The 26,564-nt window shown below is 46.6% G+C and overlaps 2 protein-coding genes across 3 annotated transcripts in view; both read left to right on the plus strand.

Annotated features, from left to right (window-relative positions):
• Window positions 1-26,365, plus strand: part of LOC127189305 (phospholipase A and acyltransferase 3) — a 43,763-nt gene extending 17,398 nt beyond the window's left edge. For both annotated transcript variants that reach the window (XM_051146051.1, XM_051146050.1), the window contains exons 2-4: window positions 8,786-8,888; window positions 17,834-18,102; window positions 26,156-26,365. In XM_051146051.1, the coding sequence (XP_051002008.1) occupies window positions 8,786-8,888; window positions 17,834-18,102; window positions 26,156-26,260 (477 nt within the window). In that variant the 3' untranslated portion in view covers window positions 26,261-26,365. The remainder of the gene's footprint in view (window positions 1-8,785; window positions 8,889-17,833; window positions 18,103-26,155) is intronic.
• Window positions 1-26,564, plus strand: part of Macrod1 (mono-ADP ribosylhydrolase 1) — an 899,697-nt gene that overhangs the window by 515,733 nt on the left and 357,400 nt on the right. The window lies entirely within an intron of this gene.

Here is a 26,564-nt window from a genome sequence, read left to right on the forward strand (position 1 = left end):
GCCCACCCTTCAACTTGCTTCTCCCCGCCTTCTTTTGAGACAGTTTCTCATAGAGACCCACCTGCCTCTACCTCCCGAGAACTAGGATTAATGGTGTGCTACCACATCTGGCTTCAGCTTGCTTTTTTGAAAGTAATTTTTATTGTCTCTGTTCCTGCTCATGTAGATTCACATTGGTCTCTTCAATGATCATGAACACACACACACACACACACACACACACACACACACACACACACACACACATAGGATATGTTTAATCTGGTCTTTATGAGTTAGTTGGGGTTGTTTTTCAAAATGAGTTTCAGAGGCCAGAAATTCTTCAACTTGCTTGCTAAGGAAAACTGCTGCTCTGCAGCCCTCTTTTGTGGGAAATAAAAGTGCTTTGTTCTGGAGTCCTGTGGGCACATAGTGTCAGCTTTGTCACTGTTCCTGCCTATGTTGTGTAGGGGACTGTGATGGCTGGGGCTTTCCTGTGCCCATTTTGGAAAAGGCGGCCCTGTCCCTACATCTGAGAGGTCTCTCTGCTAATCCAATCCCTACTTCCCATGCTGACTGCAAGAACATTCAGCTGGGTTCCAGGGGTCACTGTGGGTCCCTTTATAACAGAGCGTTGTTGATCCCACCAAGAGAGAATAAAAACCACAGTCTGCTTTGTAGTGCAATTATATGTTTAAATTTCCCCTATAGCCACCTGTACTTCCACTGTTCTCTTATCGAGGGGTCCCAGGGGCTTCTGTAATACAGACTATGATGCTCCCCAGTCTACCAAGAAGGTCAGAGGTTGGCCTCCAGTTGATAAGGTTACCATAGGCTCCCAGGGGCCTAAACTGAGAAAGCCATGGCCCCCTATTCTTACAGGGTCACGATGGGATTCGGCTGAGGGGTTTCCTGTGGCTGGGGAGAGACTCTTTGTTTCCGCTGGGGCTATTCATTTTTCCAGTGTCCCAATTCCTTGCAGTGGCATAACCAGGGCTGAAAGTGCCAGGAACATGTAGTCCTGCCACAGTGGCCCGATGTATTTATTTTTATTAGCAAATCTTCCTTGTTGTCTCTATTGTCAAACACTTTCTGGCCTATTTCTAGAGGTTCTTGTTGAAGGCCAGTTTCGACAGGTCAGGGTAAACCGAGGCAGGGTGTAGAGTCAGTGACCGATCACTCAGCAGACTTTTCACTGAGGGAATAAAGCTTGATTCACTGTGGCTGGTACTCCCTGTGGCCAGAGAAAAACTCTTTTGATTTACTGGGGCCAGGATGCCCTGTGGCTGGTGAAAAAACTCTCTTGTTTGGGGCCAGTGAAATAGAAAAGGGGGCTGGGAAGAAGCACACACACACACACACACACACACACACACACACACACACACACACATACCATAGATGAAACAAGGTTCAACAAGCCCCAACAACTTCACATATACACACACACATACACACATACACACATACACACAGACATTTGGTAGATGGAGCAAAGCTCCAACCATTTTTCATATATACACACGCATTCACACATTGGGTACACGAGCAAAGCTCCAACAACTTTATTTATTTTTTTCTCCCCATAGCTTATATATCCCAGCAGAATCATTCAAGCAATACAAAAATCACAGTGTGGCTTCCTTCTATTTTTCTTTAAGTGAACAATTGCAATGAGTAGAGCCTGGTGGTAGCCACAGAGTGACTTCCTACCTCCTGCCCCATAATCCCAATATGGTCTCCTGGCTAGAGCCTTGTCAATCGCTGCCTTTCTTGTCATTGTCAAGAGTGCCTAATCTGGGCAGCACCTTAGCTACTCCCGCTAGGATTCATTCTCTCTCTCTCTCTCTCTCTCTCTCTCTCTCTCTCTCTCTCTCTCTCTCTCTCTCTCTCTCTCTCTCTCTCTCTCCTGTAGTGAAGAGAGTGCAGAGAATTTGTTGGCAGTCACCCCAGGCTGGGAGATGGTTAAAGAGAACAGACTCATTCAGGGAAATCAGAGAACTAGGATCTGTGCTGAAAGTGGGATTCTGGTTTCCAGTTGTAAAGATCCGTTGTAGTAAATGGAATATACAGGTATTGTTCGCCAGGGGCCTGGTGTAGGGAAGGACAGGGGTGGCTGGAGTCCTTCTGTTTTGGGGATAGAAACATAGAAACGGAAGCGGAAGTTTCAGGTTGATCTCCGGAGGCTGACTCTGGAGTCACCTTTGCTTTGAGGATAGGAGTGGAAATGGAAGCTACAGGCTGGAGAGGGCAGTGGCGGGGGGGGGGGGGGGGCAAGAAACTGAATCTGGCACCCACTGGGATGCCCTGATGGCTGTGGGGAGAAGGACTAAAGGTGGCTCTACTGGGGAACTGAGGCAGAAGTAGTAGTTTGGGGTGACTTTGCGGGAGGCTGAGGAGAGGAGGCAACGGGCTCTAGAGAGGTGGGGGTAGCTAAGGGTAAAGAGGACTGTATGGGGGAAGGAGCGGGGCCCTCCTGAGAGTACTCCAGTTGCAGGACAGGAGTTTTGGAAGGCTTCTGATCCACAGCCAGGAGTCGCTGTGGAGTCTTCTTTGCTATGGCCATTCTGGACCATACAAACCTTCATCCATGCGGTAAGATGGGATGTTGCTTCTGCCCAGGGTAGAATGTAGCTAGTCTGGTCTAGGAATACCAAGGGTGGTGTCGGCTACTTCCCAGGCTACCTGGGTATCAAAGGTACCCTCTGGGGGCCAGTCAACCTTAAATATAAGCCACCCCAGCTCAGAGGATTGGAGGTCATCCTTGGTGATAGGATGCTCATAAGCCTGCTTAGTTATCAGGGGGTGAAGTTGGTCAAAGTTCCTTAAAACACAACTTAAAGAAGAGTCTGGTTTTATTTGTCCTGTTACCCTTCTGTCTGTCTGTCCAGTTGCCCCAAGTTCAGACAAAACACACAACAAAGCACAGGGGACCAAGAACCAGGTGGTTGCTTGTGCCCTGGACAGGTGTTCGTGCACCTTGTCAAGTGCCTTGCTGTTTGCAGCCTGGACTGTGGGAAAGGAGTGTAAGCTTTGTCACAGGTGAAAGCAGTCTTGGCGGGCTTTGCCCTTGGACACACCACGGATACTCCTTGAGATTGGCCTTGAGATAGACTGGGTGGAGCCATCCTGGGCCTGGAATTCAGGAAGGGGACCCAGGGACTCCACCTGGACTATTGTGTTTCTAATCGACCCTCAATGGGAGAGGGAGACCGCCCCTTGCACGTGAGAGACAGGCAGGTGGAGAGGAGAGAGAGGAGCAGCAGGTTCGGACCGGGCTTGAGCGCATATGGATCAGGAAGAGGATCCGCAAACAGGCCAGACCGGTGAGCAGGCCAGAGACACCTAGGGACCCGTCCCGTGGAACGGATACCGGAAGGTTCACTCTTGTTTCCCTTTAACCTTTTTCCCCTTTTGTGTAAGCTAGTTGGGTTGTATAATAAAGTTTAATTGTTAAGAGACCGAGCCAACACTGGATCCTACCAGAACCAGTACCAGGTGTCATAGAAGGGGCTACCTTACCGTGACTTAGCAATGGAGGCCCTTCAGACAAGTGCTTGCTGACGTACTTTTGTCTTGGCTCCTCACCTCCGTAGTCCATGGAACTGAGAGCACGTCCCCGGGCTTTGGAACTTCATCAGGGTGTGGACCCCAAGGGGAAGCAGTTCTGGAGGACTGGAGGGAGGGCTCCCTGAGATTGGGTTTGGGGTCTGATATTGCTGGGACCTCCAAGAATGTTGATCTCACAAGAATAAAAACCGCCACCCAAATTAAATCCAATAAAATGAGCTTTATTTACTATGCCCAGGAATGACTCTCCTTCATGGGACTTGAGAGAACAGTGAGTTAACTTTTTAGGTCTCTTTTTTTTCTTTTTTCTTTTTCTTTTTTTCGATACAGGGTCTCTCTGTGTTAGCCTTGCCTGTCCTGGACTCGCTTTGTAGATCAGGCTGGCCTCGAACTCACAGTAATCCTCCTGCCTCTGCCTCCTGAGCACTGGGATTAAGGCGTACGCCACCACGCCTGACCTTTTTAGGTCTTTTATAGGTTAAAAAGTGTAAATTGGAAATTTTCAAAGGAATTTGGCAATGTAAGGATTTGACAAATACATTTCACAGAAGCAGACAGTGGATTAGATTATTTGACAGATCAACTTGGCAGAAAATCATCCTGTGCAGCCCTGGCTGTCCTGGAACTGCCTTTGTAGAGCAGGCTGGCCTCAGACTCATAGAGATCCTGTTGCTTGGGCTAAAGGCATGCGCCACCATCTCTGGACCAGAGTAATTTACCTTATCAGGGTGGAGTATGTATATCTGAGGTGTGAGTCAGGCTTCATAGAGTGGGGAGCATGTCAAATCCCAGAAATAGGATAAAACATGGTTAGTTTGAATTTTATAGCAAATAAAAATGAACTAATTTTGACCTTATAGCAAAATGGCTTTTAAATTTAAGATGGAGTGAGGCTAGTCCATCAGATTGGCATTTTTTTTCTGTACAAGGTCAGATAACAAGTACTTTAGGTTATTTTTTTTAAAAAGATTTATTTTATTTTCACTTGTGTTTGTATATGTGTCTCTGTGTGGGTATGTGATGTGAGCTGCCTGATGTGGGTGCTTGGGACCAAACTTGGGTCACTTGCAAGAGCTGTATGCATTCTTAACTCCTGAGTCACCTTTTCAACTCCTTTAGTTTTTTTTTTTTTAACTATTATTTGTGTGTGTGTGTGTGTGTGTGTATCGTTCCCAGGCCAGAAGATAATATAATGTTTAAAAACTAGCTCCACTTCAAACTGAGTTTCAAACTAAGTTACCTAGTGAAAAATAAAAAACCTAGGAGTCAGCAGAACTTTATTCTTTTTTTTTTTTTTTTTTTTTTTTTTTGGTTTTTCGAGACAGGGTTTCTCTGTGTAGCCTTGGCCATCCTGGACTCACTTTGTAGACCAGGCTGGCCTCGAACTCACAGTGATCCGCCTGCCTCTGCCTCCCGAGTGCTGGGATTAAAGGCGTGCGCCACCACGCCCGGCTTCAGAACTTTATTCTTAGCCTAAGGATTGTTACCCACAGGATGCCTGGACCAGGACCCATCAGCAGCTGAATCTTGACAGCAAACTAAGAGGAAACTGATCTTAGGGCCACCTGGTTCATTTTCAAAAATTGTTGTCCCTTCCCCTGATTGTTTAATTATTATCTTAAAATATTAACCAGACATTCATGCTGCTTCTGGATTCTTACTTAACTGCTGCTTGCTCAAAAACAAACAAAACCCCCAACAACAACACAACTACGCTCATGCCTCATGTGCAAAAGAAATCCCCAGAGTTGAGACAAGTGGCGTTTGTTTGTGCCTTTAAAATCTCCACAGAGCTTCATAATAACCTTGGATATTATTTCTTCAGTGTCAAAAAAAAAAAAAAAAATGTTTTGAGACAGATCTCTGGCCTGGAATGATTGGCTGCCAATTATGCCTGATTGGTTGGACAGCAAACCCATGAGACTTGCCTGTCTCCACCTCTCTTTCCCAGAGTACCATGTCTGACTTTTTCATGTGAAATGGATGCCAAGCAAAGCAAGCACTTTACCTACTGAGACATCTCCCAGCCCCAACACTTTAGGATTTACGGCTACACAGTCTCTCCTGCAACTCCTCAACCCTCCTGTTTCAGAAAGAGAGCACTTATTTACAAAGTATGCGAACACCTTGTTGACTTGCAGATCGGGGCTTTCTGAGTCCAGAAGCTGGAGTCATAACCAACATTGAGCTGCCTGATATAAGTGTTGGGAACTGAAACTGGGCTAATTGCAAGAGTAGCAGGTAGTCTTAACCACTAAGCCATCGCCCTAGCTCCTTATTATTACTATTACTTCTGTTTTGTTATGCTTTTGAAATAGAGTCTCATTATGTAGTCCTGGCTGGCCTGCAGCTCACTATGTAGACCAGGCTGGCCATGAACTCATAGAGATCCACCTGCTTTTGCTGAGTGCTGGCATGAAAGGCGTGTAGCACTACACTCAGCTAATTTTTATTTTTAATAATTAATGTCTAATTTAAGCAGGTAATATGTGATAAACACATACAAGGGAACCATTGCCCCAGTCAAGGCACAGAGCACTCACAGCCTTAGTCACTGGGTGACAAAGCAGAGATTTGTAACTGGTCAAAGTGCTGAGAATAAGGGACTGTTGAATGTTTACTCCTAAGTGGGACATTTATATCACTCACTCCGAGGACCAGGGAACACGGAGGACGGTGGGATGGAAAGACCGCAAAAGCCAGAGGATAGGAAGGAGTTCAGTGAAGCACTGTCTTCTGGATGTGACCTGGCCACTGCATCATGCGTGATCCCCTACATGAGACCTTCTCAAAATGAGGACACGAAAATAGGAAAGGACTAGCTGGGATGATAAATGGAGTCACGGAGGGGGAGAGGAGGGAACAGAAGAGGGTGGTGGGGGTGGGGAACGTGATTACATTACATTGCATACAAGAAAGAAACTTAAAAAGTCAGAAAAACTATAGAATAGCACAGTTTAATGACCCTAATAGGCCCTAATTTTTTTCTTGTGGTGCCTCTCCTCACCCCAGTACCTCAGGATTGCTGATCGGTTTTCTGTCTTACGTCTGGAATATCATGTAAAGAAAATTTATACAGTGTGGAGCTTTGGGGGGTGGGCATGGACTTTTACTTATTATTTTGTAAATAACTAAATTTTTGCAGGCCAGACTATTTACATTTTAAATTATTTTTTGGTCATTGTTCTTTTTTTTGTTTTGGTTTTTCGAGACAGGGTTTCTCTATGATAGCCTTGGCTGTCCTGGACTCACTTTGTAGACCAGGCTGGCCTCGAACTCACAGAGATCCACCTGCCTCTGCCTCTCGAGTGCTGCGATTAAAGGCGTGTACCACTACCGCCTGGCATTTTTTGGTCATTGTAATGAGGTATTTTTTGGTGTGTGGGGTGGGGAGGTGGGTGAGGAAGGAGGTTTGAGACAGGGTTTCACTATGTGGCGAGGTTAGCATAGAAGTCACTTAAAAATTATATACTTATTTTATGTGTATAGGTATTTTAACTGCATGTATATTTGTGTACCCCATGGGTGCTTGATACCCAGGGGAGGACAGAAAAGGGCATTAGGTTTCCCTGGACCAAAGTTAGACAGTTGTAAGCCACTTTGTGGATGCTAGGAGTTGAACCTGGGTCCTGTGCAAGAGCAGTCAGTGTTTTTAATCACCTAGCCATTTCTTTCCTTTTGTCTTGCTCTCTCTCTCTCTCTCTCTCTCTCTCTCTCTCTCTCTTTCTTTGTTTTTGTGTGTGTGTGTGTATTTTTTTTTTTTTTTTAGATAGGCTTTCTCTGTGTAGCCCTGGCTGTCCTGAACCTGGCTCTGTAGATCAGGATGGCCTCAAATTCAGAGATCCACCTGCTTCTGCCTCCTGAGTGCTGAGATTAAAGGCGTGCACCATTTATTTACCCCTAACCTAGAATTCTTGATCATCCCACCTCGGATCCTAGAGAGAGAGTTCAGTAAGTAGTATTTGTAGCAAGAGCACTAAATAGACAAAGCTAACTAAGAGACCATGTAGGTTTGCAGTTTTTGTTTGTTTGCTTGCTTGTTTTGTTTTTTGAGACAGTGTTTCTCAGTGTAGCCCTGGCTATCCTGGATCAGGCTCTGTAGACCAGGCTGGCCTCGAACTCACAGAGATCCACCTACCTCTGCCTCCCCGAGGGCTGGAATTACAGGTTTAACCAACTAAATCCAGTTAGCACTGCCTGGTGGAACGCTGACTGACCTTTTCATCTTGCTCTTGTCTTATACAGGTGACCATAGCTGCAGTGATCCAGAAGGCAACTTTTCTTTCTTTCTTTTTTTTTTTTTTTTTTGGTTTTTCGAGACAGAGTCTCTCTGTGTAGCCTTGGCTGTCCTGGATTCGCTTTGTAGTCCAGGCTGGCCTCGAACTCACAGCGATCCGCCTGCCTCTGCCTCCTGAGTGCTGGGATTAAAGGCGTGCGCCACCACGCCCGGCTAAGACAACTTTTCATAGCAGTCTTCTCTGTCCTCTGGTTCTTCTGCCATGGTCTCTGAGCCTTGGGCGGTGGGTTGGTGGTGACATAAGCACTCGCAGTTACTTCTCCTTAGCACTTCTTCAAGTTATGAGTCTCTGCATTGACTTTTGACCACTGCAGAAGAAACTTCAATCTATGTGCACAAACAAACATTTGGAGGTTTGGCAATGTGTCCATTTATTGAAACAATGGTAGTAGATCTCTGCTAGAGCCTGTGACCTTCTGAGCTGTGTACTTTTGCCCAGGTTTAGAGTATCATGCATTTTATAGGATTCTTTTTCAGATTTATTTTATTGCATGTGCATTAGTGTGTTACATGTATGTATGTGTACTACCACCTCCATGTAGTTCCTTTGGAGGTCAGAAGAGGGCCCTGGGCCCCTGGAATTGGAGTTTGAATGTTTGTGAGCCCCCATGTGTGTGTGTTAGGAACCTAGCCCAGATCCTTTGCAAGAGCAGTGAGCACTCTTAACTGCCGAGACAGCTTTCCAGCCCTCATTGTGCAGTTCTTAATTATGGCGCACTCCAGGTTTGGGGGTGAGGGTTGGGGTGGGGATGGGGTGCCACGTTCCTGCCCTGAAGGCCTTGTGAGCTGAGCCAGCATCAGACCTACAGGGCCTACATCTCTACAGGCCTGCCTATTGGAGCTGCTTGCTGGGGCTTCTGGCCGCACCTTCTCAGCCCAGCCTGCCTTGGTCTCAAGATGTTGTGCCATTGCCAACAGTCCTGTTTTTGGTTTTTGCAGCCAGAACCCAAGCCTGGAGACCTGATCGAGATTTTCCGCCCTATATACAAACACTGGGCCATCTATGTTGGTGATGGATATGTGATCCACCTGGCTCCCCCAAGTAAGAACACCAGGGCCTAGGGGCCGGGAAGGGAAGTGGGGGGCTGTGGGCCACAGATGGGTGGCTCCTGGCTTTCTCGTGCTTCTCCATTAGCTGTTTGTTTCTGAGTCTATATGAAGGCAGTCTGGTGTGCCAGCATGGTTTCTGAGCTTTGTTCCTTAGACCCCAGTGTGTAAGCCCCTCAAAGTGTGTGAATGGCCAGGCCCCTCCACACCTCACCCCCCGACCCCCGCACCTGAGAACCTCCAACTGCCAGGATTCACCCACAGAACCCTCTAGATGCAGGCGGCCAAGTTCTGCTCTCCAGTAAAAAGCCCAAGCTCAGAACTTGAAATCCCACCAATCCTGTCCCCATCCCTGCCCACCCCGGAAATCTCCACCACGCCCGGCTGGAGTTGTAATTCTTACACTGGGGAAGCCTTTCCCCTCAGAGCTGTGGCACTTATATTTGGTGCTGTAACTTGGATAAGCTCTCCTGGTGCCTGTGCTCCCCCTGGGGGTCTGAGACGTACTGGGACCCTAACCCTCGCCTCTAGTCCACCCACAACAGACTCATCTTTCGGCTCACCAATATTGCCCAGCACCTCACTCACCAGTGACAATCAGGTAAGTTTCCCCTTTGGTCAGTGTAAGCATTTCTCTGAGTCCGAGGAAGTAACGGTTGAGTGCCTGGTACCTCTCTGATACTCTTGGAGGTGGAGGCGGAGGTACCCCAGGCATGGTCTTTAAGGCTATGGCGGCTGCCCCTCTTCACCTGGCTCCATCCCCTGACCCTTGGACTTGCAATTCCTTAGGCCCAACTGGGCTATTGAGCTCCTTTCGTCTTCTTCTTCCACCTTCTCTTTGGAGTGGTCTGTATATCCCGCAGCAACTCTGCGCCCTTGTGGCTTTTGTGACTCAGTTCCCCAGCCCTTTCCTGTGGACGAGACCCCCAGAGTTCGGTTTTCCTTTTTCTTTGGTTCCAGGCTCTGAGTCTCTCCTCTGGCTTATCCAGACTAAGCCCTCAGCCCCCACTGAGTGTGGTATAGACCCACTGAATGTCCTGGTCCTCATTTGGTCTTTCCTGAGTCCTGAGGATGCCTGCAGCTACAGGTTGCAGTGACATTTTCCTTCCTCTCTCATCCATGGGAATAGCATCTTCCATACCCTCTCATTCTCTTTTTGGGATACCACTTAGAAATCCTCTAGCCTCACTTGGGAGGCAGAGGCAGGTGGATCTTTGTGAGTTTGAGGCCAGGCTGGTCTACAAAGTAAGTCCAGGACAGCCAAGGCTACAGAGAAACCCTGTCTTGAAAAAACGGGGTCAGGGGGTGGGGGGAAGAAAAAAATAAAGAAACCCTCTAGTCTTTACACCAGGTACTTGACCTAAAGGGCCCTAAATTTATTCACTTTTGCAATAAAATTTGGCTTTAAATTGAGCATAGTGGCACATGCCTTTAATCCCAGCACTCAGGAGGCAAAGGCAGGTGGATCTCTGTGAGTTCCAGGCCAGCCTGGTCTACAAAGTGAGTCCAGGACAGCCAAGGCTACAGAGAAACTCTGACTTGAAAAACAGGGGAGGGGGATGGAGGGGGGAGAAAAGAAAAAAATAAACTCTTTAGTCTTTACACCAGGCACTTGACCTAAAGGGCCCTAAATTTATTCACTTTTGCAATCAAATTCGGCTTTAAGCTGGGTGTGGTGGCATATGCCTTTAATTCCCAGCACTCGGGAGGCAGAGGCAGGTGGATCTCTGTGAGTTCAAGGCTAGCCTGGTCTACAAAGTGAGTCCAGGACAGTCAAGGCTACACAGAGAAACCCCATCTCAAAAAACAAACAAACAAACAAACAAACAAAAATGGCTTTAATACTCTTTAGATGATCAATCCAAATGGCCACCTAACTGTACCCCTAGATCTGTATATTATTCAGGACCTTTACAAATACTGTGGGCGATCGGGGAAACGGAAAGGGATCCCCCACTCCAAGCCCTCTCTCTGTTCTTCCTGTTTCCCCACCTAAGTCTGTCTAGCTATGAAGCCCAAACTATTACTACTTTGATCCAGCTACTGAGCATCCCATGCCCTTTATTGGCCCCAACCCACAGCTCCTTCTCCTCTGGCCCCTCTAGTTTCCCCTTCTCCCTTTCCAGCAACAGTCCACCCTAATCAAATCTTCCTGGCACCCACTTTCATCCCATTGGCAGCCCGTAGTCCTCCTCCTCTTCCTCCTCCTTCTCATTCCTGCTCCACCCTGTGACCCCCTCTGCCTCTCCCTACCCCCCCAACCTGGCCCCGGTTCTCCCTTTGCAGGAGGTTGCCAGGTGAATAACACAGTCAGGGTACATGTCCCTTGCTTTCTAAGTGATCTCTCTCAGGTGGAAGGGGGGGGGGTTGGGCTCTTACACCACCAATCCCTCCACTTGCATTAAAGAGTTCCAGTAGATCACCCATCTTATAGCCTCACCTTCCATGGCCTGCACACGATTCTCATCAACAGCCTTCTCGCTGAGGAACGTAGGCAAGTCTGGGACCAGGCTAGGGTGTAACTCTGACTGGCATCCTGAATAGAACTACAATACTCTGGGAGGAATTCCAGCTAGGAATCCACTTATAACTTGCCTCCTGGCCAGTCTCTGCAATGCTTAAAGCAGTAAATTATTTACTTAAAGCAGTAAATTATTAAAAACTCCAAGAGATCATCCAGGACAAACATGAAAACCCAACTCAATTCCTAAACCACCTTACAAAGGCCCTCTTACAACAAGCCGATCTGGATCCCAAGACTCCGGATGGAAAGCAACTCCTTATGACTGACTTCTTCCAGAGTTTTCCTGACGTTAGGGCCAAACCTAACTGTCTAGAGAAATGACTCCTGACTCCACAGGCAGAGGTCTTAGCAGTAGACTTTAAGGTATACCATGGGAGAGATGAGAAAGCCTGGAGACGAAAACACCCAATGCTAGCGAAGGCCTTTTGACTGGCCATAGTAACTACCCAGGCTCCTTGGCCTCCCAAAGCCTGAGAACCTCTGGGTCCCTGTTTTAATGATTATCAGGAGAATCACTGGGCCTGGGCCTGTAAACCACCCAGACCATGCCCAAGGTGCCGTCAAGAAGGGCATTGTAGTTTTGACTGCCCCCATGACCCTCATAGCACGAGGACAAAAAGCCCAAATTGCCTTTCAGCCAGCCTCCTATGTTGTCTGGCATGGACAACTGAGGGGTTCCAGGGTCCCTTGGCCTAACCACTGCCATCTCTGACAGGGAGCCTCAGGTAGACATCACAGTACCAGGGCAATCCATTTCCTTCCTCCTGGACACCAAGGCCACCTATTTAGTCCTGATGGAGTCTTAGGGGCCCACATCTCTTTCTTGTTCCCCTATTGTCAGGGTAGGGGAACATTATTACCAGCCTCACCAAACCCCACCACTTAGTCTTTAGGGGTATCCTCCTTACCCACTCCTTCCTAGTGGTACCAACCTGTCCTGTTCCCTTGCTGGAAAGAGACCTCCTAGTTAAAGTGGGTGCCTCTATTTCTTTTGCCCTCCCTAGGTTCACCGATTATTCCCTTTCTTTAAATCACACAAACTGACATACCTTTTTCCTTGCTGGCCTCCCAGGTGCATCACAGAGTATAGGCCAAGATCTGTCCCATGTCAGGAGGGGCCACTTAACTATGACAGAGAGAGGCGAGCAAAGCAAAACAAAACAAAAGGATTTAAAGGAACTTGCTTTGGGATGACTGCTCTCACTTGCATCTCTGGCAAATGGTTGGGCATGGGGGAGGATATGAAAGCTTAGGTAAGCAGTGAGAGGCTGAAAATGTGACCGCTTAAATGGGTTCTGAGGGGCCAAGAAAGTGCATAAAGGTCTGAAGATGTGAAAGCTTAAGAAAGTTCTAAAAGCATAAGAAAGTGACTTAAGGTGATGAAAACTGTTTCAGATTTTCCCCCCTTTGATGCTATTACACTAAGGTTTCAGAGGTTTGGGAAGACTATACTTAATGCCTCAGCCAGACTACGCTTGTGGTAGGACAGCTTACCAGCAGGTTGCCAAAAGGAAACACTTGCTCCTGTAACACCTAAATAGACTTCTAAAACACTGTCCCCTGTTCTTGCTTTCTCTATAATCAACCTAAAGATTACTGTTGATGTTGGCCAGAGATGTAGGCTGCTCTCAATGGTCCTGCAGGAGACATGATGCATATTTGGGAAGGCATACTATCTTTTATGTAGAATGGGGATTTTTATATTAATTAAGGACCCATGGCACCCCAGACGGGAGATGGGGTCACTGATAAACTTTTCTATAACATTTATCACAGCTGCCCATCAGCCATGATCAAAATAGAGAGGGTACACATCCCACTCTCTCAACTCCTAGGTAAAGGTGCAGTGGAAGAAGTGGTCCAAAGCTCCTCAAAGGTCCTTGCATCCCTAATATCACCTCTTTTATGTGGCATTGATCCTACCTCCCTGGCACATCATCTCTTGCTTCAGACTTTAACCTCTGCATATCAGTATTGAATAATGCTCTACCTGACCACTTCAGAGAATGTTGGTTGTGCATCTCTCCTGGGTCAAAATCATGACCACCATTTGTGGCCTCCTCACTCCTTGTCTTACTAGATTCTCCCACTTCATCACTATTAACTGCTCTGAGCCAAATATCACTACCCCTTACCTCCCCCACACCTCTCTCTTTGGTATCACAAACTGCTTTAAGTCCTCAGGAACATGCTTTGTGTGTACACTGGATTCCACAGACTGCAGGAATACCTTAACCCTTAGCGCTACTACCCAGACCCTATGTCCAAACATTCACAATGCCTCAGTTTGCAGCAGTGCTCAAGTTTACCACTGCCCACCTGCTGCGTGGTCTAGGGCTTGTGCCCCCATGTTCCTTTTCCCAAAACTAGAGGTGGTACTTGGTGGAGAACCCTCGCCAATTCCCATCTCAGGGTTTATAGGTGCATGGCATGACAAACGAACAGTTTAGGTCATACCCTTTCTAGCAGTCCTGGGCGTAACTGCTGGTGTTGCCGCTGGTGGGGTGGGACTGACTTCTTCCCTAGCTATTTACCATTGGTTTTCCTCTCAGTTCATCCAGGATCTCCAACAGGTGGCTCAGACAATCCTTACCCTCCAGGGCCAAATAGATTAGATTTACAAGAGCAGAGAGAGGTGGTCTTTGTCTCTTCCTCAGGAAGGAACGTTACTTCTATGTCACCCAGTCAGGTGTAGTAAAAGACAAGATCCGACAACTCCAGGCAGATCTCCAAAAATGTAAGGAACAGCTCAAGGCCTCTGGCCAGTGCATCCCTGACAGACCAGTGTGGAACTGGATACTTTGCTTCTTAACCCCTTTATCCTCCTTTTCTTAATCCTACTAATTGCACCCTGCCACATCTTGTCTAGATTTCCACAACAGATCCAAAAGATTTCTAGCCAGACTTTTAATCAGTTGCATTATAGGATTATCAGCTACTAGCTACAGAGCCAGAAGCCTGCAACACCCATTTATACCCTGACAGCAAAGATCAAACTTGCCCCAAGGACCTCAACTCCCCCAATTAGCAGAAAGTAGTCTACTAATAACAGTCCCCTTTCCTGACCCCTGGCTGTTTATTAATAATAAACAAAAAGGAGGAATGTAGGGTAAAAGGACCAAGGGAAAACACCCTGCCTGACTTCACTCCAGGCCAACACCAGGGCCAAGAAATAGTATCCCACCAATCCCTAAACTTGCCTCAAGATCGGGCCACAGAATTTCACTAATCCCTCAGCATGAAATCCCACCAATCCCTGAATTTGCCCTAGAGTCTGGCCACAGAATCCCACTAATCCCTAAACTTGCTCCAAGATCAAGCCACAAAAATTCCACCAATCCCAGGCCACTTTGGAAAACCTCCTCCCCTCCCCCCAGCCAAGAAACCCTATATAAAGCCTGATTTTTCCTTCGTTCTCTGCTGCTTCCAGCCTAAGCAGAGGCAGCCACTTTCCTGGGTTTTTCCCTCCCTCTTATTTGAGATTTGTTGGATGGAATGACTTTGTGGTTTTTCTTGGCTTCTGGTTGCCAGGATACCTTTCCCAGTAAAGCTGTAACACTTGCAGTAGGGAAACTTACTTAACCTTTCCCCTCAGAGAGGTAACACAACATTTATGGGGTCTCTCTCTCTCTCTCTCTCTCTCTCTCTCTCTCTCTCTCTCTCTTTCTCTCTCTCCCTCCCCCCCCCCCCCGTAGGTCCTCTGTGTGAGCCTGGGTTTGGAACTATCTGATGGAATCTGGGGGTGGGATCATCACTAGGTACACAGCAGAAGGCAATGACTATCTTGCCCCTAAGATCCATCCGTAGCCAGTGATTCAGCAGAGAGGGGTAGAAACTTGTGAGTCCCTCCTCAGTCCATGAGTGACCGCTGATAGGCCCAGTCTCATGTCAGGCCTGGTTTTGTTGTTTGTTTATTGTTTTGATTTTTCAAGACAGGGTTTCTCTGTGTAGCCTTGGCTGTCCTGGACTCGCTTTGTAGACCAGGCTGGCCTCAAACTCTCAGTGATCCTCCTGCCTCTGCCTCCTGAGTACTGGGATTAAAGGCGTACGCCACCATGCCTGGTAGTGTCCGGCATGTTTTAGACAGCTATATGTAGCTGTTTTCAGTTTTTTAAAAATTATTTTAAGACAGAGTCTCATGGCTGGGCGGGTATAGTGGTGCATTTTTGTAATATCAGCACTCAGGATGGGAGGCAGAGGCAGGCAGAGCTCTGTGCAGTGAGTTCAAGACCTGGTCTACATAGTGTTATAGGACAGGTAGGGCTACATGGATCCTGTCTCAAAACAAAACAAAACAAAACAGACTGAGTCCCACTATGTCATTCACGGTGGTCTAGAACATATGCCAATCCCACTGAATGAGAGAAAAGACCATTACTCAGATACTTTGGTCAAATTAAGCAAGCCTTATTTTCTGTCAGATAGAGGTTTGAGTGGGGCTTGTCTCCCTGAAGTGGGGTTTGAGAAAATATCAAAATATCATTGAATATAAGAGAAAATGAGGTTTATGTAGCCACATAACTGCAAGGCTAAGGCTAGGGACTTTTCAAGGGTTAGGAGATTTCCAGAGGAATTTTGGTACATACAAATTTGGCTGAACATTTTTGTTTGTTTGTTTGGATTTTTTTCTTTTTCTTTTTGAGACACGATTTCTCTATGTAGCCCTGGGTGTCCTGGACTCACTTTGTAGACCAGGCTGGCCTCGAACTCACAGAGATCCAACTGTTTCCTGAGGGTTGGTATTAAAGGCATGTGCCACTATGCCTAGCTTGGCTGAACATTTTAACACTATTTCTCAGAATATCCTCTTATCAGGGTGGAGGTTGTAGAATGTGAAACATGCCAAATTCCAGAAAATGGGTCAATACCTTGTCAAATCCAAGTTTTACAGAAGACAGCAATCAAGTTATTATTATTATTATTTAATTAATTAATTTATTATATATACTGTATTCAGCCTGTATGTGTGCCTGCAGGCCAGAATAGGGCACCAGATCTCATTATAGATGGTTGTGAGCCACCATGTGGTTGCTTGGGATTGAACTCAGGACCATTTGGAAGAGTAGCCAGTGCTCCCAATCCCTGAGCCATTTCTCCAGCTGCAATCAAGTTATTTTGACCTTGTAACAAAATGGCTTTTAATCTTATGAAGGAGTCAGACTGGTCCATCACTTATGTAGACCAGGCTGGCCTCTAACTCACAAAAATCTGCCTGCTTGTCTCATGAGTTCTGGGATCGGGGGAGTATGCCACCATGCTGGGTTCAAGTGTTTTATGTCCTATGTTCAGCCTATTGTAGAACCTCCCGGAAGAGAGCTCACTTGGCCTCTGCTCCCTTCCTTCTTGCCATTGCTTGATGCTATCCCAGCGTCACACTTGGACTGGTCCTTTCCTGGTTATTGGGGTACTGTTGCTGCACTCGGGGCCCTGCTCCTGACAGGGAATGCATCCTATGATGCTCCCTTGGCCCCTGGGTCTGCTTCTTGGGTTCATAGTTCCTTTCCAGCTACTGTGTCCAGTGCGAGCTCATTCCCCGTGTATGGGGGTGGGGTGGGTTAGGGGAAGCTGGCTCTATGCTGTGTCAGCTGACCCTCACTGCCATAGCCTGGTCCTACAGAACCCAGGGTCCTCCTCTTCTAGTCACTTCATTGTTGCCTCTTCTAACCTGGGGATGTTGGCCAGGGCTTCCACGGTATACCGTGGGGAGCAACCCTCCTGTGGGGGCAGCTGAAGAGGTCTGGTCTCCTTTTTTCCTAGAAGGAAGACCAGCCTCTCTTCCTGAGGTCATCAGCCTGGGGAAGTCAAGGAATTGCCCAGATGGAACCAACAGGTTACATGAGTTCAACTCCCAGAAAGATGAGGGAACTCTTGGCACATATTTGCAGAGTTGAGAAGAGATTACGGTGCAGAAGAGTAGCTTCTCCTGGCTAAAGAAACAGCCAGTGGGGGTGATGCGTGCCCGACATCCCAGTCCCCAGGGATGGTGGCGCGTCCCAACATCCTGGTAGCTAGGGGCGGTGGTGCGTGCCCACCATCCCGGCATATGGACTGCAGGGGCAGGAAGCTGTTGAGAATTTGATGCTAGACTGAACTACATAGTAATTTTCAGGTTAGACCAGGCTGGATTACAGAGTGAGAACCAGTCTCATCCCTCAACTAACCACCACCCTCACCATCACTACTCCCACCGAAACAATCAAAAGTAAGCCACGGCACTTTACTAGTCTCCGTCTTGGGAAGGATTCAAAGACCACCAGAACCTTTTCCAAAGCCACACCGTGTGTGTCTTACCTGTTTTCTGTCTCGCTCATTCCTTGTGGATGGTGCTAAAGCCTGGATGCCCAGCTGTGGGGGTTAGCACAGAATCTCAGTGGCCCTGGCCAGGACCAACTCCTCTGTTCTTTGTGGATCCACAGGTGAGTTTGCAGGAGCTGGGGCAGCCAGCATCATGTCTGCGTTGACTGACAAAGCCATCGTGAAGAAAGAACTGCTGTGCGTCGTGGCCGGGAGGGACAAGTACCAAATCAATAACAAACACGATGACAAGTACACCCCGCTGCCTGTGAACAAGATCATCCAGCAGGCTGAGAGTCTGGTAGGGCAGGAGGTCCTCTACAGGCTGACCAGTGAGAACTGTGAACACTTTGTGAACAATCTTCGTTACGGAGTTGCTCGCAGTGACCAGGTATGTTCTCAGTCCCTGTACCTGACCTTGGTACCAAGTAATTTCCTCAACTGCAAGTGGCTGGGCGTGAGTGTGAGTGGAGACAGGAAATATAATCCAAATGGCCTAGGCGTCAGTTAAGATAACAGAGACTTTCCCATTACCCAGCCAGTCACCCTACCAGGCTCTTATGGCGTCGATGGCTTCGTGGTGGGCAGACATCCCAGGGCTACATCAATCTTTGTCTGCCAGGCCCAGAAGACCTGAGAGGCTTTCCTGTGGAGGAGGAAGTTGAGGGCCTGACCTTCTTTTGTCTAGGCAAAGTAGGGCAACCAACTCTTCAGTGTCCTGCTTGTCCACAGTTTGGGCTGGGTCCTGGCAGCAGTAAGGACTTTGGGGCAGTTTATTCCAGAGTGTGTTGGCACAATCCAGGTGGAGCTGATGTGTCCCATCATCTTCTTTGGAGACCTTTGGGTCACTGCTAGTAGCTGGGGTCTGTCTGTCACAGTAAGCTTTTTCCTGTAAACATTTAAAATGCCATATTCAGCTGATCTCTGGTGAGTTTGAGGGCCATTATCCATTAAGCATATTTGAACTAAACAAACTCTACTTGTTTTTAGTTACTTGTTTTGGGCCTAACTTTGAAAGCATATATGGAGAGTTAAATAAAGCCTGTCCCTGAAAATGAATTATATTTGTACTTAGCATGATTACGTACATAGTTTTGAGCACATTAAAATTTTTGGTCATGGGCTGGAGAGATGGCTCAGCGGTTAAGAGTACTGATTACTCCTCTGGAGGTCATGAGTTCAATTCCCAGCAACCACATGGTGGCTCACAACCATCTATAATGTGATCTGATGCCCTCTTCAGCACTGTATGCATAATAATAAATAAATATTTTTTAAAAAAATTTGGTCATTTATAAGATGACTGAATAGTAACTTCCATGTCCCAATTATCCCTAATAATTTATAAGAAGTTAGCAGCTTTGATAAGATTAGGATTTTACAGTTTTATCTTTGTTAAGTTTTAGCCTTAAAAATTATGTTTTGATGAGCTGGAGAAATGGTTCAGAGGTTAAGAGCACTATCTGCTGTTCCAAAGTTCTTGCCGCAACCACATGGTGGCTCATAACCATCTATAATGAGATCTGGTGGTCTCTTCTGACATATGCAGACAGAACATTGTATACATAATAAATAATAAATCTTTAAAAAATTATACATTTTTGAATTGGAGCTCTCTTAGTATCAAAATAAAACTTTAAATCATAAATGTAGTCCACAGTGAGTCTGGGAATTTTAAAACCATCAAACCATAAGTATAGCCCATAGAGAGGTTGGAAATCTTATTTTATTTAATTTTTAATTCTTCTATGGTACACCATTACAGAATATTATATTTTCTTGTGTGACTCAGTTTATTCAAATAGTTAAAACTTAACGAACTTAGCAAAGACAAAGAGGCTAGACATAATATCTTTAAGTCAGTTATTGTTAATCCAAGTAGACCTTAGATTTTATAAACCTTATTTATCAAATATATTAACTTACTAAACATATGTTGCTTTTTAATTTAAAAATTGCGGGACAAATCTTCATATAAAAAAATCTATTCTAATCCAAAATATCTTGGGGACTGTTGGTGTCTCCTTAGTCTAAAAAAGGAAATAGCTGGAGTTGATTTCGAGTTACATATAAGCATGCATAGCAAATTAAGGTTACCCATGTATAGATTTTTAAACTATCAGCCTTTTTGTTACAAGCTCTAAGGGAATGGACTTTGTTTGGACTTTTACAGGTTTCCCCTCCCAGCCCCCACCCCATCACCCTTTATCGTAGTCTTGCAGATCCAGGGAGAAGAAACTTTACATTTGAGTAAGAATTTTCAATATCCATGACCTTGAATGCAGAAACAATTTTTGTAAACAAGAACCAAGCAAGGGAGAGAAGCCAGAGAACTAGATGTCTTTAATTACAGTTAGCCATCCTAATTTTTATGTAAATTCTCTTTTAAAAATTGAAATGAGACATAACAGTAACAAATAAATTTACCATTTGTTGTGGGGAGATTTTTCCTAAGTGTTAGACAATACCGGAGCCTTTACCCAGGCTGTATAGCAGCTTTTTTGCATGGGCGGATCCTGTGCTTACTCTTAGGTTTTAGCCTGTGGACCTTAGTTTCTCCAGAAAAGCTGAGGCCTCATGCAACTAGGGCCTAATGACATACAACCAGCTGCGAGGAGGCTGGGTGATGCTTAGGTGAAGGCCCAGTGATCGTCCTTATCTCCTTCTTTTGAAGGAATTTTAATAATTCCAGCTCTGATTATTTTAAGCAAGCATACCTACAGTTATTATTGAGAGATTTTAAATAGAAGATTTTATTTATTTTATAACCAGTCCATGTGTGTCTACAGATAGAGGTAGGCAACCTGAAAAGCTTAATTAAATATTTTTTATCTCATAAGGTCATTAAGTTGCAGAATAATATAAGGATCTGTAAACCCTGAGGCCATGAGACAGAAAACTCTAAATCCAGCCATCTACAGGAACTCAGAATATGTTGGCATCAGGTTGTTTTCATTTTCTTTACGGATTTTTGTTTTACAGATTTTTAACCATAGCCAATAAGCTCTGGTTAAAAGGTATGGTTTAAGGTACAGAAAGTTTGTATTTTAACAGTTAGTGCCTTTCTTGAGCTGTCCTCTCGTTGTCCGAGAGTCAGACGGCCTTCTGACCTACAGAGATTTTGAAGGAAAAATGTAAACAACCATGCTTGGGTTGGAAGAGGGAGGCCATACCCCGACTCCAGAGCCAGCTTCTTAATAGAGCAGAACAGCATGAGACAGTATTTTAGCCTCAACTGTGCTCCAAGCACACCTGATCCCTGAGAAACCGAATCCAGTGACCAGAGGGAGAGAGCAGAGCAAGCAGAGTACAGAGAAGGCTTAGCTAGAAGGGATCCTGGGTGCAGCAGGCAGTGCAGTCGGGGCTTATGGTGCCCACCAGGGTTGCACAGCAGGGGCATCTGCTCCAGCAGGTAGAGGTCCATGGCCAGAGACACAAGCCAGCTGGGAGCCAGAGCAAGTGGGGCGGGGGGTGGGGGGGGGGGGGGGGGGGCAGGGGTGGGTGGTGGGAGAAAGAAGAAAAAGAAGCAGAGCAAGGGAAAGATGTGTATCCATGGGGATGAAACAGCAGGCTTCAGGGACCCAATGGAGAGACAGAGTCAGAGCAAGCTCCCCGGGGAGCTAGCACAGAGGCAGCAGAAGAGCATACTACCTCATGGTAAAACTGAAAATGTTGCATGGAGCCCAGAGGCAGTTTGGTTGTGCTCGGTTTCATTCCCATCTCCGTAACAAAGCTTGAAAACACAAAGCCAACAGACAACAGAGAGCAACAGAAAAGGGCAGTACAACAACACGATCTGAAACAAACCCAGATGAACTCAGAATATGGTGGCCAGCTTTACTCATATACCCAAACCAGAAGGACAGTAACGGGTCCCCTTTGCCCTAGAGACCAGGTCAGATCTCACCTTTTGTCTCTCCAGATGTCTCAACTCCAAGAGAGAACAGAACAATTAACCCATAGGTCCAAGCTTCAGAAGCATGCTGGCAAGCAATTTTTACTTTCCTCCTCCACTTCTTCCTCCTCCTCCTCTGCTTCTCCTTCTTTCTCCTCCCCCTCCTCCTCCACTTCTTCCTCCTCCTCCTCTGCTTCTCCTTCTTCCTCCTCCTCCTTTCTTCTTGCAATTCTTTCTTTCAGTTTCCAAATTTGGGGCTGTTTCAGTCTGAGATCCCCTGGGCCTATCAAGTCTGGGGTCTCCCAGGTATCTGGCTGGGGGCCTCCAAATGTTATGGAGTTAGTGACTCCTGGGAAAAGACCATAGATTCAATCCAATTATAATGAAAAGATTTATTGATTAGCTGCTGTCAGGATGAATCCCGGAGATTGCTGGGAAGAAAGGGTATGGGGAAGGAAGGACCTTTAAATGTGAAAACCCACGTGAAGACCTTCAATATCTATGCACACAAGTAAAAACTGCTCTGTTCTGCCAAGTTAAGTGATTAAGGCAACTCAGAACAATCCATCTCTGTAAGCAAGTTACGGAAGCAAAAATGTCAGTCATATCATAGCAAGTAGATAGTTACGGCAGTAGATTTCTGGATGGGGGTCACCTAGTCAGGGTTGGAGTCAGAGACAAATGACTGGTGAGTACCAGGATGGATTCCTAGCATCAAATGAGCTTCTTTAGCCATAGTAGTTATTCTTTAGAAAAGCTTCCTTAGGAGAGAGAGCGGGAGCCTCACAGCCACAGGCAGCTGGGCCAAGGCTGAGATTTGAGAGAGCTTTAGGAGAGATGGGGCCTTGCACTGCAGACAGCAGCACAAGGGAGCGGAAGGGAGAGAGTCTTCTATACCCAGCATGTCAGGGGCACCCTAGCATCATGGCCATAGACCACCCTGAGGGGCACCACAGGCCCACAGTTCCCTTCAGATCCTGAGACCAAAGGGAGGTTCTTTGTCTTATAGGCTTTCAGGGCTGTGTGGGAAGTTCCAAACCACGTGGCCCACCTGGTTTTGCCTGCGTGCAGAGGGAACCAGGACAGGCTCTAGGGAGGACCATAAGTTTATCCTGTAGCTATCAGGAGCTGGGGAGAGTTGGAGGCCACAGAAAGGCTCCTCATTAACCCTCTGTTTCAGAGGGAGCTGCCGGGCCATGGCCTAATTCTGAGTGAGAGGAAGCAGGGCCAGAGGGTGTGTGGTGTGGCGTCCTCACATCTCTCACGTCCTTCACTTTCTTGGTGTTCTCCCTTTGGGCAGCATGCTTTTCACAATAGCTGTGTTAGCGGCTTTTTTTTTTTTTAATCTCTGTGACCAAATACCCGACTGAGCTACAATTTAAGGAGCGAAGTTTGTTTTGGCTGATGGTTGGGGGCCACCGTTCTTCACAGTGGAGAAGGTATGGCGTGAAAGCTACTTGCTGGGATACTGGCAGGTCAGGGAGTGGGGAGAGTGGAATGCTGGTGCTCAGCTTGTTCACCCCAGGATTCCTGCTAAGGCAACAGGCACTCTCCCCATGTAATCCTCCCTGGAAATGCCCTACAGTCACACCTGGAGGTGTGCCTCCCGAGTGCCCAGGCATTCCTTAATCTGAAATCAATCATGACAACAGTTTATGAGAAATGTTGCCTTTAAAAAGTATCCTGTATGTGTGAAATGTTACCTACACGTAGCATGGGGGAACAGTACACAGCATTATAATTCCTGCTTGTGTGGCCACCAAGTGCCCTCTGGGCTCCCTTAGTCATGGAAGGGAATTTAGTTAGGCATGTTTACAGGGATAGAAATTGCAGGGACAGAGAGGCAAAACAAGGTTCAAACATTTGGCAGATGGCAGTAACTCCCCCCTCTGAAAAAAAAAACAAAAAACCCAAAACCACAGGCGATGCAAATAACAACAACTTTGGTCTGTGAAACATTCTTTTAGCAAACAGACACATGAGCGGCAGCATGATGCTGGGCCCTTCGAGCAAATTCAGACAAGTGTTAATTGTCCAGAGGGCAGAGACTTAACCATCAGGCAGAACTCAGGCGCCCTAAATAAAACTTCAAGTTATTTGTATATAACCTGTCACCAAATTTTGTAATGTGTTGTTAAGTGTATAAATAAAAACTGTCTGTCTGTCTGTCTGTCTGTAAGATCTGTCTGTACCATTTTCGTATCAGAACCAGGACTAACTAGACACTGCATTCATATGCTGATCACACTCTTTGTGTACAAAGTATGCCCACAAACAGTGGAGTTTTTGTTGTATGCCTTGACAAGTATCTTTTGTCTGAACCAGTGGCATCAGCATTTGTCTCACATTATGAGCGTCAGAAAAGAATGAGGGTCATGTTGTTCCTCTTCCATTATCTCAGACTATTTGCCCCTCCTGATAGAGAACTCAGCAGGGAAAACACTAGATAGAAATGTGTGTGTGTGTGTGTGTGTGTGTGTGTGTGTGTGTGTGTGTGTGTGTGTGTAGAGGCAAAAGGTCAACCTCCAGTGTCATTCTGCCAGTACTGCTCCTATTTTTAAACAAACAGACAGACAGACAAAGAAAGAAAGAAAGAAAGTCAGGATCTCTTTAGTGGCTTGGAATTCCAGCATTCCAGCAGCCCCAGGGAACAGTTTTTCTTGTCTCCCAGCACTGGGATTACAAATGCATGCCCCCATACCTTGCCTTTTTACACAGTTCTGAGGATAAAACTCGGGTTCTTGTGTTTACAAGGCAAGCCCTTTACCCACAGTTCTACCTCCACAGCTCTGGGTACTTAGCAAGGTCTCCCCGTAACAGCACGGCTAGAGGCTAGCCAGCAGTCAGACCTCTCTGGTTGATGGTACCATTCAAACTTCCATCCAAACTAGGTCAACAGTGAGGGAAGACAGAGGAAACAGGAGGCAGGCACTTACGTAAGGAGCTAACAAACGGGGGTGAGGGCAAGTGTTTCGTTAATGTTGAGTTTCATTGTGAGATGAACCCAGGGGGCTGTTCGAGAGTCTGCACTACTCATATCTTCTGTTGTTTCTACTTGGCATGGTCAGACCCTTTAGAAAAGTCTTCTAGGCTTGGTTGGAGGGTGACATTCTGGGAACAATAAGAGAGGGGTCTGGGGGGGGGCTCACACTTAGCACACTCACCGTCACTCGACGTCCTGTTTGTGGTATGGTACAACCTCCAGTGTGTCTAGACTTGTAGACCCCGAGAGCTTCCGCTTTATCCTGCCTAGAGAACATTCACACCTCTGCCGGGGTGAGGGAGGAGGTCCAGGGAGCTGGAGGAAGTGACCTCTCCTTCTCATCACTCCCAGAGGAACCTGGGCTTGCCAGTCTCACCCTTTCCCTCAGCACAGTCACTTCTCAGTTTCTTTGTCCTCGTTGAATTATGTTTAAAACAAATGTCCCCAGGGCTGGAGAGATGGCTCAGCCATACAGGCTCGTCTCACAACAACAACAACAAAAAGAAGTACCCCAAATTAAAAAGAAATATCCCTGTGGTGTCGGGAAATGAACTCAGTGTCTTCCCCATGGTAGGCCATTGGTCAACCATGCACTTTCTCCCAGCCCAGGCGAATGCTTCCTTTTATTTTAGTTGGGTTTATTGAGGGAGTCCGGCACCTCCCTCTTTTGTGGTGCTTTTTTTTTCCTACTCAGCAGCAGAGGTCAGATGGTCCCACGCCTGCATTACATCACTACCGTTCCTAGTGGTGTTTATTTAAGAATAGACTGATGGCTGGGGGAATTCTGAGGAAGAGGAGGAAGAAGAATTGTAGGAGCCTGGGCTAGGAAACCTTAAAAAAAAAAAAAAAAAAAAAAAAAAAAAAAAAAAAAAAGAAGAAGAGCTGTGAGATAGGGGCAACTACGCCTCGACTCTGTTCTCTCGGTGGACGGCAGAGTCCATACAAAGAAGGAGAGAAGGGACTTGGTGTGGTGTCATGCCTTTAACCCTGCCACTCAGGAGGCCAGGGCAGGAGGATCTCAAGTTCAAGGTGCTAAGTAGTAAGATCCTGATTCCAAAAGAGAAAAACAAGCAAACAATAAAAACATCAATTAAAAATCCCAACCCTTTAAAGGGAACACCCCCATGCCTGGCAGGCCCAGATACTGGAAACATGGTGTGAGGTGAGCTCTTTGCCCTCATAGAGGTCAGAGTCTTTTGAGTTCCCAATTGCAATTTCTTCCTGACTTTACACTTGCCCATTGGCTGCCATCTTGACCATCCTGCTGTGAGCCCTCTCTTCTTTCCATTGATGTCTTACAAAGATTTCTAGGCTTTACATAGTCCAGGGCTGAGCTCAGGTTACTATTTTGGGCCCATGTAAATTCCACACCAGCTGGTTCTGTCCATTTCTTCCCTCACTCAGCCCTCTCCTCCCTCTGCTCGTGCCAGTGTTTGTTGGCTTCCCAGTTTGGGCACTGGAAGCAAAGGGGTATGTGAGGTGCCATGAGCTGAGTGACCTTTTCAACAAACAGCCTGTTCCCACACTTTTGATACGTAGCCTGACTCACTCCCTTCTTTGTTGCAGGTCAGAGATGCCCTCAAGACCATAGGCATCACTGGAGCGGTGGGTTTCGCGGCCTTGGGCATCGTTGGAGCCATGCTTTCCAAAACCAAGAACCAGAAGCAATGAGTTGGATGACCATCCAGCCTCAGGCTCTCTTGTTTTGCTAGAGTTTGGGATTTGATTTGTAGATTCTACTGTTTCATAATTAGGCTCAGTTTTACAGTATACAATAAACTTCAAGAAGGAGTTTTACTGGGAGGGTGCTGCAGTAGCTAGGTGGTGTGAAGTTTCTGGAGGGAAGCTCTGGGCTCTGTTTTGGGAAACACTCTTTCCTGGTTGTTCTTTCTCTTTGCTGTGGTACCCTGTGCTTTGGAGAGGGGGGGGGGGTGGGGGAAGGGAGGGAGGGGAGAGGGAGAGGGAGAGGGAGAGT

The sequence above is a fragment of the Acomys russatus genome, chromosome 5, assembly GCF_903995435.1.
Source record: "Acomys russatus chromosome 5, mAcoRus1.1, whole genome shotgun sequence".
In the NCBI taxonomy this organism is placed as follows: Eukaryota; Metazoa; Chordata; class Mammalia; order Rodentia; family Muridae; genus Acomys; species Acomys russatus.